Source organism: Choloepus didactylus, chromosome 9 (genome assembly GCF_015220235.1).
Source record: "Choloepus didactylus isolate mChoDid1 chromosome 9, mChoDid1.pri, whole genome shotgun sequence".
NCBI lineage: Eukaryota > Metazoa > Chordata > Mammalia > Pilosa > Megalonychidae > Choloepus > Choloepus didactylus.
The window spans coordinates 2904271-2917723 of NC_051315.1; the positions used below are offsets into that span (position 1 = coordinate 2904271).

The following is a 13453-nucleotide window of genomic DNA, read 5'->3' on the forward strand; positions in this document are numbered from 1 at the left end:
GGCTTGGGACGGGGGATGCCTCAGATGGAGAGGGGCCCTGGAAGAAGGAGCCCCCTTGGCAGGCCATGACCTGGGCCTTCACTGAGTCCTGAGGAAAGCGGGCAGCAGAAGGAGGATCTGCCAAGCTATGAGGCACAAGCAGGCCCAGGGCATGTGGGTGGCAGCGAGGGACATCGGAAAGGTCACAGATGGTGGTGTGCCCTGGGTAGGAGCCTCGGCAGGGTTGGGGATGGGCGTATTTGTCTGGATGTTCTTGATCCAGCTGGTGAAGTAGGTGACCCTGGTGAAGACACTGGGGCCCACGGGATGCAGGCAGTCAGAGCTCCAGCTGGACACCCCCAACAGGTGCCAGGCACCATTCAAATAGCAGACGAGAGGACCCCCAGAATCTCCCTGAGGAAAGAGAGGGCATCAAGAGTGGGGATGAGGTAGAGGAGGGACACACAGTTCAGGGAACATTAGAGACCTTAGAATCCTTGTCCAGGGGAGAGAGTGGGAAGTGAGGCGGGGGTCTCATTTCTATGCCGCACCTGGGCTGTGCTGCTTTGGAGCTGTATGTACCCTAGAAAATCATGTTCTTAAACTTAAACCATTCCTGTGTGTGTGGACCCATTGCCATTAGGACCTTTGATGAGGTTACTTCAGTTCAGGTGTGGCAAACTTAATCAGGATGGGTCTTAATCCTATTACTTGTGTCCTTTATAAGAGAATGAAATTCAGCTATTTAGAGAGAAAGCCTCAGGAAGTAAGAGCTGAAGGTCAACAGAACCTGGAAGAGAGGAGAGGCCAGGAGCGGCCGCCATGTGCATTGCCCTGTGACGGAAGCCCAGGACCAAGCATCACCAGCAGCCAATCCCAGAAAGCCACAGTCCTCTGGGAGAAGACATTATCTTGATGGTGCCTGATTTTGAACTTCTCCTAGCCTCAGAACCATAAGCCAATAAACTCCCATTGTTTAAACTGACCCACTCCATGGTATTTTCTTTGGAAGCCAGAAAACAAACTGATTTGGGTACCAGGAGAATGGAGTGCTGCCATTGCAAACACCAAAAAAAAAATTTTGGAAACAGCTTTGGAATTGAGTAATGGGCAGAGGCTGGAAGAATTGTGAGGTGCTTGCTAGAAAAGGCTAGGCTGCTTTGAAAGGACTGTTGCTAGAAATATGGATGCTCAAGGTCCTTCCAATGAGGCCTAAGAAGGAAATGATGAATGTGTCATTAGAACTGAAGAAAAAGTGGTCCTTGTTATACATGAGCAGAAAACATGAAGAAATTGACTTCTGATGTCAGATGGAAGGCAGAACTTAAAAGTGATGAACTTGGATATTTTGCTGAGGAGATTTCAAGTGTGGATGCTGCAGCCTGGTATCTCCTCACTGCCTTGGGAGCCAGAAAACTAAAACACGGGCCTTTGGTTTTTGACTTATTGAAGTCTTTAGCTTTTGCTCAATTTCTTGGTTGAGATTGTTTAGAAAATATCAAGTTGCTGGGTGTGCTGAGAGGAAAAGATGTGGTGCCCATTCCCAGGGTGCTGGGGTGGTGGGGATGGCAGAGGGGTTGCCAGGGGGAAGGCGTCTGTGTGCGGGCAGCTCTCCTGAAGCCCCTGAGATGACCAGTACAGAGCCTGACACAGGCACAGACAATACATGGTGCATCTTCAGACGTATCATGTGCCAAGAGAGGCACACAAAGGAGGGAGTGACAGGGTGAGCAGAGACCCTTCTTTCAGAGCCACAGCTGACCCAGAAGGTCCAGGCAGAGGCCCTGCAAAGGCTGCCTCACCTGCCCAGCTGAGGCACCACAGAGGGGCAGGGCCAGCCACAGTCCTGGGCAGCCATGGGCATGGGTAAGCAGGGAAGTTGTGTGGCCTGCTGCAGATCTTGGAAGGCTGGTGCTGGGGCTGGGTAGAGGACAGACAGCATCTGGGCAGAGCCAGGGCAGGAGGGCCAGTCAAGCCTGGATGGTACTTGGAAGGCAGTGCCTGTTAAATCTGCCAGATCTGACCATTTCTGTCTATCTGAGGGCAGAAAGCAAGAGATGCAGGAGGTGCAGCCTCCAGGGATGAGGGGGGATGCTTCAGAGGGCTGAAATAAGCAGGTCAGAGACTGTGGAGCACCTAGAGGAGGAAGTCAAGCTTTGACAAGCAGCCTTGGTGAGACAGAGGCTGCTGGTGACCTGGATGAGCACGCTCTGGAGGAGCAGTGGGCACAGGGCCTGGTGGAGGTGGGGAAGAGAGGAGAGGAAGCAGAGCTGCAAGTGCAGACACCCCAGTGTGAGTTCACAGGGAAGCGGGGAGAACCAGGGCCATGGGGAGGATGGAGGGGAGCAAGAGAAGGGTGCAGGGAGGGTATTTTAGATGGGAACACAGCAGTATGTTTCTGAGCTGTTGGGGATGGCTGAGGAGAGACAGAGAAAGAAAGAAGGAAGGTGAAGGAGAGGGGGAGGAGGCTGCAGGAGGAAGCCTGTGGGGGGTGGACTGGCAGGGGCCAGGTGTAGGAGGTGAGGGGGGGCCGGCAGATCAGCTTGTTCCCACTGACTGCTTCTGTGTCCCTGCTGAGGCAGCTTCAAGACTTACTACAAAGCTACAGCCATCATAACCATGTGGTACTGGCCTAATGATGGACATGTAGGCCAATGGAATAGAATTCGGTGTCCAGAAATAAACCCACACATTTTCAAGTTCAACTGCTTTTCAGTAAGGGTGCAAGGACCATTCCATGGGGAAGGAAGAGTCTCTTCAACAAATGGTGCTGAGACAACTGAATATCCACATGCAAAAGAGTGAAGGTGGACCCCTACTTCACACCATATACAGACATTTACCTAAATTGGATAAAAAACCTAAACAGAAGTGCTAAAACCCAATACTTTTAGAAAGAAACATATGGGAAAATATTCATCATCTTGGATTTGGTAAATAGATTCTTAGATACGACACCAAAAAATATGAGAAAAATAGATAAATTGGACTTCATCAAAATTTAAAACTTTTGTGCATTAAAGGACATTATCAGGAAGGTTATATGTGAGAAAATGTTTGAAAATTATATATCTGATAAGGGTCTAGTATCCAGAAAATACATAGAACTGTTACAGCTCAACAACAAAACAAACACTCCAATTTAAAAATGAGCAAAGGACTTGCATGGACATTTTTCCCAAGAAGATATACAAAAAGCCATTAAGCATGTGAAAAGGTATTCAACATCATTAGTCATTAGGGAAATGCAAGTCAAAACCACAATGAGGAACCACTTCAAACCCACCAGGATAGCTTAATTAAAAAATAATGAACAGAAATTAACAAATGTTGGTAAAGATGTGGGAAAATTGCAATGCTTGTGTTATTGTAAAATGTGGAAAATAGTTTACAAACTGTTTTGGATAACAATTTCTGTTTTCCATGGAAAACAGTTTGGCAGTTCCTCAAAAAGCTAAACCTTCAACTATCCTATGGATCCAGAAATCCACTCCTAGGTATAAAGCAAAAGAATTCAAAACAGGTACTCAAACAAATACATATGCACAAATGTTCACAGCAGCACTATTCACAATTGCAAAAAGGGAAACATTCCAAATTTTCATCAAGAAAAAAGGAAAACCAAGGTGTCAACAGGGCCATGCTCTGTCTGAAGGCTGCAGGGAATGATCTTTGCCTCTTTCTAGCTTCTGGCTTCTGATGGTTGCCAGGAATCCTTGGAGTTCCTTGGCTTGCAGCTGCATCACTCCAGTGTCTGCTTCCATCATCACATGGCCTTCCCTGTGTGTCCCCTCTGCATCTTTACATGGCCCCCTTACAAGGACCCCAGTCACAGATTTAGGGCCCACCCTAATGTGTTATGACCTCATCTTAACTAATTACATCTGCAAGGACCCTATTTCTAAATAAGGCATCTTCTATGAAGCAAGGGACAAAGAAAGGAGTCACACTTGTTGTGTGTGTTGGGGATGGGGTGAGTGGGGAGGGGCACACCGATTTGAATAGGTAGAGATGGATGGGATAGGTCCATGGAAGCAGTGACCTGTGAGCCCTTAGACGTGCCGATCCTGGTTCCTAGTGATCTCTGAACCGACTTCACCCCACAAGAACCCTGTGGCATTAGAGTATCGTCAAACCCATTTTGCAGGCAAGGAAACTGAGGCTTGCAGAGGCTCAGTACAGAATTAAGATCTGGGCCTAGGTGTGTCCTATCCCATAGCCTGAGTGCTTGCTCGCCCTGTGAACCCTGCCTTCCCTCAGGGCTATGTTGATAAAAGCCCTTGGTCCCCCAGATATGGGAGAAGAGAGGCTGGGAGCACCAGGGAGATGGAAGAAGGAGTGGGCAGGAGAGGAACTCAGGCTGTGCTGGTGCAGGAGCTAGGGAAGGCGAGGGACATAGAGGCAACTGAGGAGTAGTGGTGGTCCTGCAAGTGGGGACAGCTCTTGAAGATGGGGTGGGCTGGAGGGGTAGTGGTTGCCCAGCAGGCAGGCAGGCACACATGCTGGCCCTCTGGTCCCAGGAGCATGGCCTCTGCAAGAAAAGTGGCTGGGTAAGCCGGCATGGGCCTGGGAGGCTGGTGAACTGGGCAGGTGGGATCTGAGGGTGGGAAGCCAGGAACTGCCCACTTCTGGATGGGATCAGTGGAGGGTGCTGTCTCCAGGCCCAGAGAGCTCCTGGGCTGCTGAGAATGGTGGCCACTGGCCAGGCTCACCTTGTGTCACCCCTACTATGACCCCAAGGGGTTGGCACAGAGGGAAGGGATCACCTGTAGTCTCCCAGCTGGGACAGGTTGCAGAGCCTGCACCTGTAGCTGGGCCTCTCTGACTCAGGAGCTCAAACACTCTACCCACATGGTGCTACTGCCTACTCTGCACGCGGAACACCTGCCCCTCTCCGAGCTTGACTGCAGCCACGCTGCCTCACCTTGGGCTGTCTGCTTTACCATTCTGGGCCTCAGTTTCCCCATGATGCAATGGAAGAATTACACAGAGTGGGAGAGAGGATTCATAATATATATATATCCAATAATGGACTCATGTCCAGAATATATAAAGGGCTCCTACAAGTCAATATAAAAGATAGACAACCCAATAGAAAAATTGGCAAAAGAGGCATAAAACAAAGAGGCAAACTGGCAAAGAGGCAATGAACATATGAAAAAGTAGTTATCTGCATTGTTCACCAGGCAATGGTAAAAATGAAAAAGTTGGACACTACACAGTTCCTGGTGGCAGTGTAGAGCAGCTGGAATTCTCACGCTGCTGGTGGCAGTATGAATTGGTACAACCAGTTTGGAAAACTGCTTGTCAGTATCTATGAGAGATATCTATGGCGTGTTGATTCTACTCCCAGGTTCACACCCAACCAAGACATGAGCCTATGAGTCCAAATGGACATGACCCCAAAGCTCATCAACAGTAGAGTGGATAAATGGAATTGTAGACCATTCACATAGTGGAATATGCTACAGTAATGAGAATGATCAAGAAAATGGCACAGGACTCGGATCAAACTCACAGATATAACTGACTGATGGAAATCAGATAAAAGATGAGGACTTTACATACAGTTCGAACACTGACCCATGGTGCTAGAGGTCAGGGCAGAGCTAATCTGGGGGAGTCAGTGACAGGAAGAGGCTGTGCAGGGGCTTCTCTGGGTTCTGGTGACATGGTGCATCCACAGCACCCTGACGCGCACATAAGCCAGACTGCAGGGAGGTTTCTTAGGAGACATTGAGAAAAGGGATGGAATGTGCTAGGTGCTCTTTGAGGGTCCTTCTGGCTCTGATGCCTCAGGCAGGGTGCGCTGGGGAGGAGGAGGTCAGGGACTGGAGGAGAGAAGCCTGGGCTCTGACCAGAGACCCCGAGACCTGGGAAGCTGGAGGGCAGGCTGCGAGGGGCCCCACTTACTCGGCAGATGGCCTTTCCTGTTACGAGGTCCGCAGCACATATCATGTCGTCCTTCACGGTGTACTCGTTGCCAGTGGGGGTTGGGGGATCGAAAAAGGCTTTACAGAATCTGTTTTCTATGAGGCCGACCTCTGCCTCCTGAAGATCATAGGGTGGTTGCAGGAACACTGCGGGAGGGGGAGGGAGATCAGAGGTGGGTGGAGCTGGAGGAGGGCGGGGGGATGGAGTGAGGGGAGGGAGGCTCTCAGAGGTCCAGGTGGGCTCGAGTGTCACAAAGCTAGCTGCGTGCAGACAAGCAGACAAGCACCCAGACCAAAGAGAGAGCAAGAGCCTGTGATGGGAACCACCAGGAGGGAGGTCAGTGTGACTGTGATGGAGGCCAGGAGGCTAAAGGATCCTGGCCAGGCATGGGGTTGGGGTGCCATGCTGAGCACACATGGGGCCACTGAGAACCCAGTCCCTCTGGCCACAGTGGACACTGGGGAGACAGCTGGAGACACCGCCAGCCAGGCCACGCACAGAGGGATGCCAGCCGGGGCTGGGACAGCACAACAGCTACAGCGCGGCCTGCCTCCAGGAGCACTTGCTTTCTGGCTACTCCCCTGCAGGCTGTTTCCTGGGGGAAACACAGGGTAGCAAGCATGGCTCACCATGGAGAGTGTGGCATGTGCGTGGCCCTCCCATCCATGCTCGAAGGCAGGCCCCACTCGACAACTCCTACCCAGAGTGGAGCAGAAGGAAGGGCGTGGGGAGAGCAGGCTGGCTGGGGCAGGGCTGGGTCTTTGCCCACAGGAGCTGCTCTCTGCCCTGGCAGCTGCTCCAGCTGTGTTAATCTTGTTCCCGATTGTGAGCCTGAACCCAGAGGCTCCTCTTCATGCCCCAACTCCTACTCCACAAGGACCCAGCTCAGGGAAGCCTCCTTGCTCAACGAGTAACAGTCCATCCCAGGAGGCTGTGAGGACCTAACGCCCAGGGCCCCACCTCCTCCTCCTTTATGAGATACAGCAGCCACCTACACAACCAGGCAACAGGCCCACCTCACCAGTGGGGAAAGCATTAAAGCTTCTCTCCCCTAATCTCTGTTAGTAACCAAGCATTGCAAGACCTTATGACAACCAAATCTAGCAAGATCCTGTTGTAACCAAATCTTGCAAGAAACTCATTGTCTTATAAGTCCCCATCCCCAACCCCCATCCCACACTCCTCTCTCTGAGGAATGGTGGAAGGCTGACTTCACTCTCTGGACCCGCCACCTTCGGGAAGAATCTTTTCCCGTTTTTTAAGTCCCTAATTAAACTCACGGGTAACTCCATGCCAGGTGTGTTCTTTGGTCTTGGGGCTAATCAGGGTTGGAACAAGGCTAGGGGCTGGCTGTCCTCATTGGTGGTTGAGACAGGGACACTGGCACAGGCCTGCACAGCCAAAAATCCAGCCCCAAAGCCAGTGACAAGTCCCCTGAGTTACTCTGCCAAATCACGACCCTACCGACCATGCCAAATTTACATTTTGCTTTTTTCACTCAACCTTACATTTCCCTAAATTAAAAGCCTTCACTCTTGTGTAAAAATCTTTGCCCAACATTTCTCCCCCCAATCTAAAATTATACAAGCCCAGGAAGCTGGCAGAATGGGCACGTTTTACATGAACTGGGGTTGAGCAAAGTGAGATTCACAGGTATAAGAGTTCTCCAGTCACAGACACACCAACTGGACCCCGCAGGCCAGCCTACCTTTGTTTTCTTTTTGCTACACCCAAGCACCTTCTACAGCAGTGTAAGCTCGATGTTTGGGGAAGCCTTGGAACAGGCCAGAACCTTGGAGTTGGAGATTAATCACATGGTGCCAGGTTCCCACTTCTCATAACCACAGAGCCAGGAAAGGTTCAGAGTCAAAGAACCCAAGTTCCTGATGGCAGAAGTCAGAGCCGGTCAGTCTCTTTGAACCATGGAACCCTGAGGCTTCAGGAGGCCAGGCCATGGGGGCTGGAAGGGCCCCATGGTCCTATCTTATAGGCTAAGATTGAGATGCAGCCCCCTCCTCCTCTAGGCCACTGCTTCCCCTCCCTCCCTCCCTCCAGCCCCTCTCACTTTTCTCGGTGATCAGCCCCCAGCCACTGATCCAGCAGCTAAGGTCAAGGGGCAGCGTCTCATTAGATCCAGGGAGGCAGGCAGGGATGATCTGGGGAGAGAATTCCACAGGCAGGTGCAGTTGCAGCAAGACGAGGTCGCTCCCCATGGGGTAGTGCTTTTCAAAGTCTGGGTGGAGGATGATCCGATTCACAGTCATCTGGCGGCTGTGTGAGGAGGGTTTGTGCAGCTGGTTGTACCCCAACAGGACCATGTAGTCCTTTGGTGCCTGGGACCTGTGGCGAGAGGCTGCATCGGTGCTGCATCCTTCAGTGCGGGGCCAGCACCCTTGGCTAATGACCTGCCCCTCCTGGCCAGTCCCCAGAACCTCCTTGGTCTCAGAGGGCCCCTCTCCCCCTGCCTCCTAGCATCGGAGAGCCCTTCTCATGAGGCAGGTCTGATTGCTGCCCACAGCTTCAGGACATGTCCTTAGAAAGTTTCTGATGGCTTTCCCAGCATGCCCCAGCATCCAAGAAGAAACACTTGGGGTGCAGCCAATTGCACCCCTTCATTTTAAAGGAGAGGAGCCTTGCTCAATCCCAGCTCTGAGCAGTACCTTCCCAAGGCTCCTCTTCCTGGTGCCCCATGACCTGTCCTGGCCCCACCCCTACTGCCTCCCAGGCGTTTCACACCAATGGTCACTGTTCACATGTCTGTGGAGTAAAGAGAGGAGTGCACAGAACTGAACTTTCCCTGGTCTCCAGAACACAAGCAACTGACCATCTCCAACCCACAAGTCCTGCCTGTGTGTCTTTTGGTGTGCAGTCCCACACATCTGAATCCTCCCCTCCACCCCAAGACCCCTCCAGCTCCAAGGACACCCCCAGGGCTGACCCTTTTGCACATTCTGTCTTCTCATCCTGCACCATAGCCATTTGCACTCATTCCTCCCTTTCCTGACTGGACAAGAAGCTTCAAGGTGGGCTTGGCATCTCTGCTGCCCCCATGGCGGGCCTCCTATGGGCCAGCACTCCTGAGGGCTGAGTGAATGAATGGAACCCAACTACAGTCCCAATAGTGGCTTCCCAACTGGGGGTGCAGGTTCTCCCCATTGCCCGGTGTAGGCGAGCAAGAAGACCCGAGGAGTGACGCAGGGTTCTGAGTGCCTGCATCATGTCTCCCTCACTATGGCAATGGGGCGTGCAGACCACAGCTCTGCCTAGGCACATACTCCTTCGTAAGGGATAGGAAGGCCTGGATGCTGGTTGGACACCCCCAGATGGGTCTGGGCCAAGGGCATGGGGTGGTCAGGGCACGGCTGGGCCTCGGTCTGTGGACAGTCCTGCTGGGAGGGGCAGAATGCTTGTCCCCAATGGGTCCCACTGTTGCTGCAGGCTCCAGGAGGCAGGGGTCCTGGGCTATCACTCTGACTAAAGCCCAGGTGCCTGTGCCAAGCATGTGGCCAGGGGCTCTATACACCCATGACCATTTACATGAGGGGAAACAGACCAACTGAGGACCTGTGGGACTGTCTGGAGCTGGGCAAGGTGCAGAAACCAAAGTCCATCTGCAGTGGGAATGGGCCTTGGATTCCTGAAGTTTGGGGAAGATAAAGGATAGACTGAAGGTGATTACTTTGGAACTAGTGCGTTTCCCAGAATCTACTGATAAGCAAAACTAGAATTGGATTTCTGTTTAGCTATTTAAATGCATGCTTACATGCAAGTATCTGAGACAGGTATTACCAAGGAGGGGGGAGTAAGGTAGGGGACAGGGACACCCCCAGAGTGAGAGAAGTGAGGTTGTTGTCTGGAGTGGGGAGGGATGCCAACCGTCAAGCAGCTAGGTGACCCCTCAGGTCTGTGCTGGTCAGGCAATCACAGGCTTGGAGATGGCAGAGGGAAACCGAGAGTCTGGGAAAGCAAGTGCTTTCTGCAAAGTGACAGAGCAAGGCACTGGATCAGATCCCTGGGTCACCAACCTGCCCACCAGCAAACACGCATCCATTCCCGCATTCCCATGCTCACACACCCCTCAGCATGCCAGGTGCACAGAGAACCCCACGGACAAGACAAACCTGCTCCTGCCCTGAAATTGCACACTCTATTGGGGAAGACGGACCTAGAGCTAAGCTTGACAGGTGCCTGTTGGCACCCAGAGGATCTACCCACCCAGCCTGGCCTGGAGGGGTTTTTTCAGGTGAAAGGGGGTCAGATGGTATTTCAGGTAGAGGGAACTGCTGGGCTTAAGACGGGGACAGCAATACACACTGGAAAACCTGGTGGCAACAAACTATGACAGAACAAAGCCAGAAGAAAGGCAGGGGCACACCTCACCCCCCCCCACCCTGTGCCTCCCTCCCCCAGCCATTCCCAGCAGCTGGGGCCTGTGCAGGGAAGACATACCTTTGGAAGCAGTGGGCAGCTGTGGCTATCCAGTAATGATCGATGAGGCTGCCTCCGCAGATGTGCCGGCCCAGGTAGAGCAGGCTGACCTGCCATGGCCACCTGCTAGCCGGTGCCTTACTGCCCCCAAAGATCCTCCCGGCTCCTGCATTCTTCCCACACACTGGGGAGACAAACCCCCAGGATTAAAGAGGCCAGCCTGGGGTGCCCCCAGGGTAGGAAAGCTGGAGCCAATGGCCAGGTGACCTGGCCCAGAACCCCAAGGGTGACGGCTGTGCTAAGGAGTGAGTCCCAGTGCCGTGGGGAGTCTGGGGATCTGAGGGGGAAAGGCAGCGGCAGGTGAGCACAGCAGCCCAAGGTGGCGTCTCTAGGGAAGATGGCCCCATCCACAAGGGGGCCAGCCAAGGGACGCCAGGCCCTGCACAGGTCTTCTTTCACTCAACTCTCACACCTCAGTTTGAAGATGCAGAAACTGAGGTTTACTTATGACTGTGCTCCTCCCACTCAGCCTGGGTGAGACTGAGGTACAATGAGATTAGCCAGGAGGAGCTGGAGTGTACGGAACAGCCTCCTCCTGGCAATTTCCCTGTCCGAAGTAGTCGTATTTCCCCATCCTTTAAAGGAAGACTGGGTGGGGATGAGCTGGACCTTCCCCTTGGACTGAGAGGCTTGAGGTCCAGTGCTAGAGGAGGAGAGGTCATTCTAGTGTGGGAGTGCTTTCGAACCCCGGCACTAACTCCTTAACTCCCTCCCTCGGGCACCCAGTCCTCAGGGCCTGGCCCTCCCCGTCGTCCACATCCCCCAGCCTCCCACAAACGGAGCGCCCCAAGCCCCACCCACCTTCGCTGACGTTCTGCAGGCTAGTGCCTGCGGGGAGAAGAGGGCAGAGGAAAGCAGAAAGAACACGTGAGATGCGGGCACCACCCCTACGCTCGAGGATCCCTTCTCTCCGCCTCTCCGCCCAAGTCCGAACCGGGTCTCCCCCCAGCTGCACCGCCACCCCTTCGCCCACGGCCGCCGCCAGACTCGGCCCCCCTCTGCCATGTGCTAACAGATGTTTGCCAGATGCGGACTCCCAACCTAGTTCGGACCCTCACCTTCTTGTCTGGGAACCCACTCACTCCGCCCACCTCCACCTCCTCCTAGAAACTCCTCTTCCCGCCAATCCCCAACAGGACCTGCGCCGGCCCGGCTCCGGGTACCCGCCTCACTGCGCGCCAGGAAGGGCGCGCGCGGGTCCCTGGGCCACACTGCCGCCGCCTCGGTCAAGGGCAGCTGCAGCAGCAGCAGGAGACGCAGCCAGGGCAGCGCGGCCGGCAGCTCGCAGGCCCCCTGACGGCCGGGGCAGATGAACTCGGCCCCTGCGCTGGCCATCGGCGTCCGCTGCCCCGCCGCGCCGCGCGCCGCGCCCCACGCGCCCTAGGGGGCCGCCGGGAAACCGCCCCTGCCGGGCGGGGGTGGGGGGCGGGGTCGCTAGGCTCAGACCACGCCCGTCCCTGCCTTGGCTCCCCCCCGCAACAGGTCTCACCCCATTCCAGCCCCACCCCTTCCCTGCTCTGCGCACTTCCTCTGTGGACCTGTGATATTAAAGGGATTAGCGACCCCAACATCCCCAATCTACAGCTGTGGCTCAGCCCAAGGGTAACATTTATGGACATTCCTGTTCAGAAAGAGAGAAAGTTGAAGGTAAAAATCAGTCGCTGGTCCACAACGGTTTTCGTATCCAGCTGGACAAAGTCCATTAGGTTTCAAGGCCTGGGAAAAATCCTCATTTGGACTCTTGGTTTCACTTTCTGGGTCACCCTTTCTTTTCAATGGGAAGGAGACCCACGTTTGCAGTTGAGTGTTTGTATTGGTCTGCTTTGTACAAGTAGAAATTTGGGGATCCAACTTTTATTTTTTATTTTCTCTGTCCCAGTCCATGCTGGCAGTGTTTTTGCAGATACAACCGTCTCAAAAACCTTGTGGGCTTTGTGTGGATTTCACTGGGTTTCGTTCCATTAGGCAAAAGCTACATCCCCAGATCTTTTAGAGATAATCCTACTCTATCTTGGCCTCCTGCTGAGGTAACAGGGACAATGAACTTGTTTCCTGGTGGCCCTTGATGCCATTGAGAAGATCTGTAAGAAGTTTCTTGGAGTTGTATGACTGAGGTCTCCACTGGCTTGTTGGCTGTCAGTTGGGGGACACTGTCAGCAACTAGTGGTCACTTGCAGCCCCATGCCACTTGCCTGCTCACAGCCCCTCAGAACATTGCAGATCACTCTTTCAAGGCTGCCTGCAGGATGCCTTTCATCAAATCCTGTGCCATGTGACATGACGTAATCATGGGAGTGATATCCCATCATACGCACCATCTCTTCCACCCTTGTGAAGAGAAATTAAACTAGGGCTTGGAATACTGAGGGTTATTTTAGAGTTCTGCCTACCACACACTTATGAAACAAAGGTTTTCCTTCATAAAGTTCACTTTCTAGTGGAAAAAGTGGAAAAGTAAATTAGAAATTTTATTGCATTGTGAAAAGAGCCAGAGTAGAGATAGGCACAAGAATCGTGAGATTACAAAAGGCTCACAGGAAACATCACGTGTGTTTGTAAATTGTGTCTTACCTATCCTCTCTTTTGAATACTCGATCCTTTTATACTCCCTAAAATGTTTTGCTTGCTTGTTTCTCTTGCTTTCTTTCCTTCCTTACTTTTTCTTGTCCTTTGCTTAACATTAACAGGGCATCTTCAATACCTTTAAGAAAATGTGTAGTACTTCAGAAATTTATGTTAATGAAGTTCTAATTTTTTCCAAATAGGACATTTAGTCCTGAATTAATTGTTCATTATTATACATTACAGGCTGCAATCACAATTACTGTATTTTAGAGAACTTGAAATCATTGTTCTAAGTTCATTTGAAATAATGGAGAATTACTGTAAAAATCTTGAAAAAATATCAATTGTATGCATTTACAATGACAAATATTTAAGCTTATCTTAATAAAACACAAAATTTGAGGGAAACTGCCTCAACAAGAGTTCAACTTTTCACTAATAGAAGAGACCAAACAGATATCAAGGCAAATATAAGCAAACAATGTAC

At 52.2% G+C, this 13453-nt stretch overlaps 1 protein-coding gene across 1 annotated transcript; it reads right to left on the reverse strand.

Annotated features, from left to right (window-relative positions):
• On the reverse strand, positions 1–11736 carry LOC119544543 (serine protease 40). Its single transcript, XM_037850009.1, has 6 exons — positions 11541–11736; positions 11203–11229; positions 10363–10525; positions 7979–8253; positions 5893–6059; positions 1–393 (listed from the first exon to the last, which is right to left on the reverse strand). The coding sequence occupies exons 1-6, from the start codon at positions 11734–11736 to the stop codon at positions 79–81; spliced, it is 1143 nt and encodes a 380-aa protein (XP_037705937.1). The 3' UTR covers positions 1–78.
• Positions 11737–13453: the final 1717 nt, after the last annotated feature.

Excerpts from the sequence above, each read along its gene's own strand:
- LOC119544543 (XM_037850009.1), bottom strand. The coding sequence starts at position 11,736 with ATGGCCAGCGCAGGGGCCGAGTTCATCTGCCCCGGCCGTCAGGGGGCC. Across the intron at positions 10,526-11,202 it reads CCTGCAGAACGTCAGCGAAG|TGTGTGGGAAGAATGCAGGA; the intron begins GTGGGTGGGGCT and ends TTGTCTCCCCAG. Across the intron at positions 8,254-10,362 it reads GCTGCCCACTGCTTCCAAAG|GTCCCAGGCACCAAAGGACT; the intron begins GTATGTCTTCCC and ends CTCTCGCCACAG.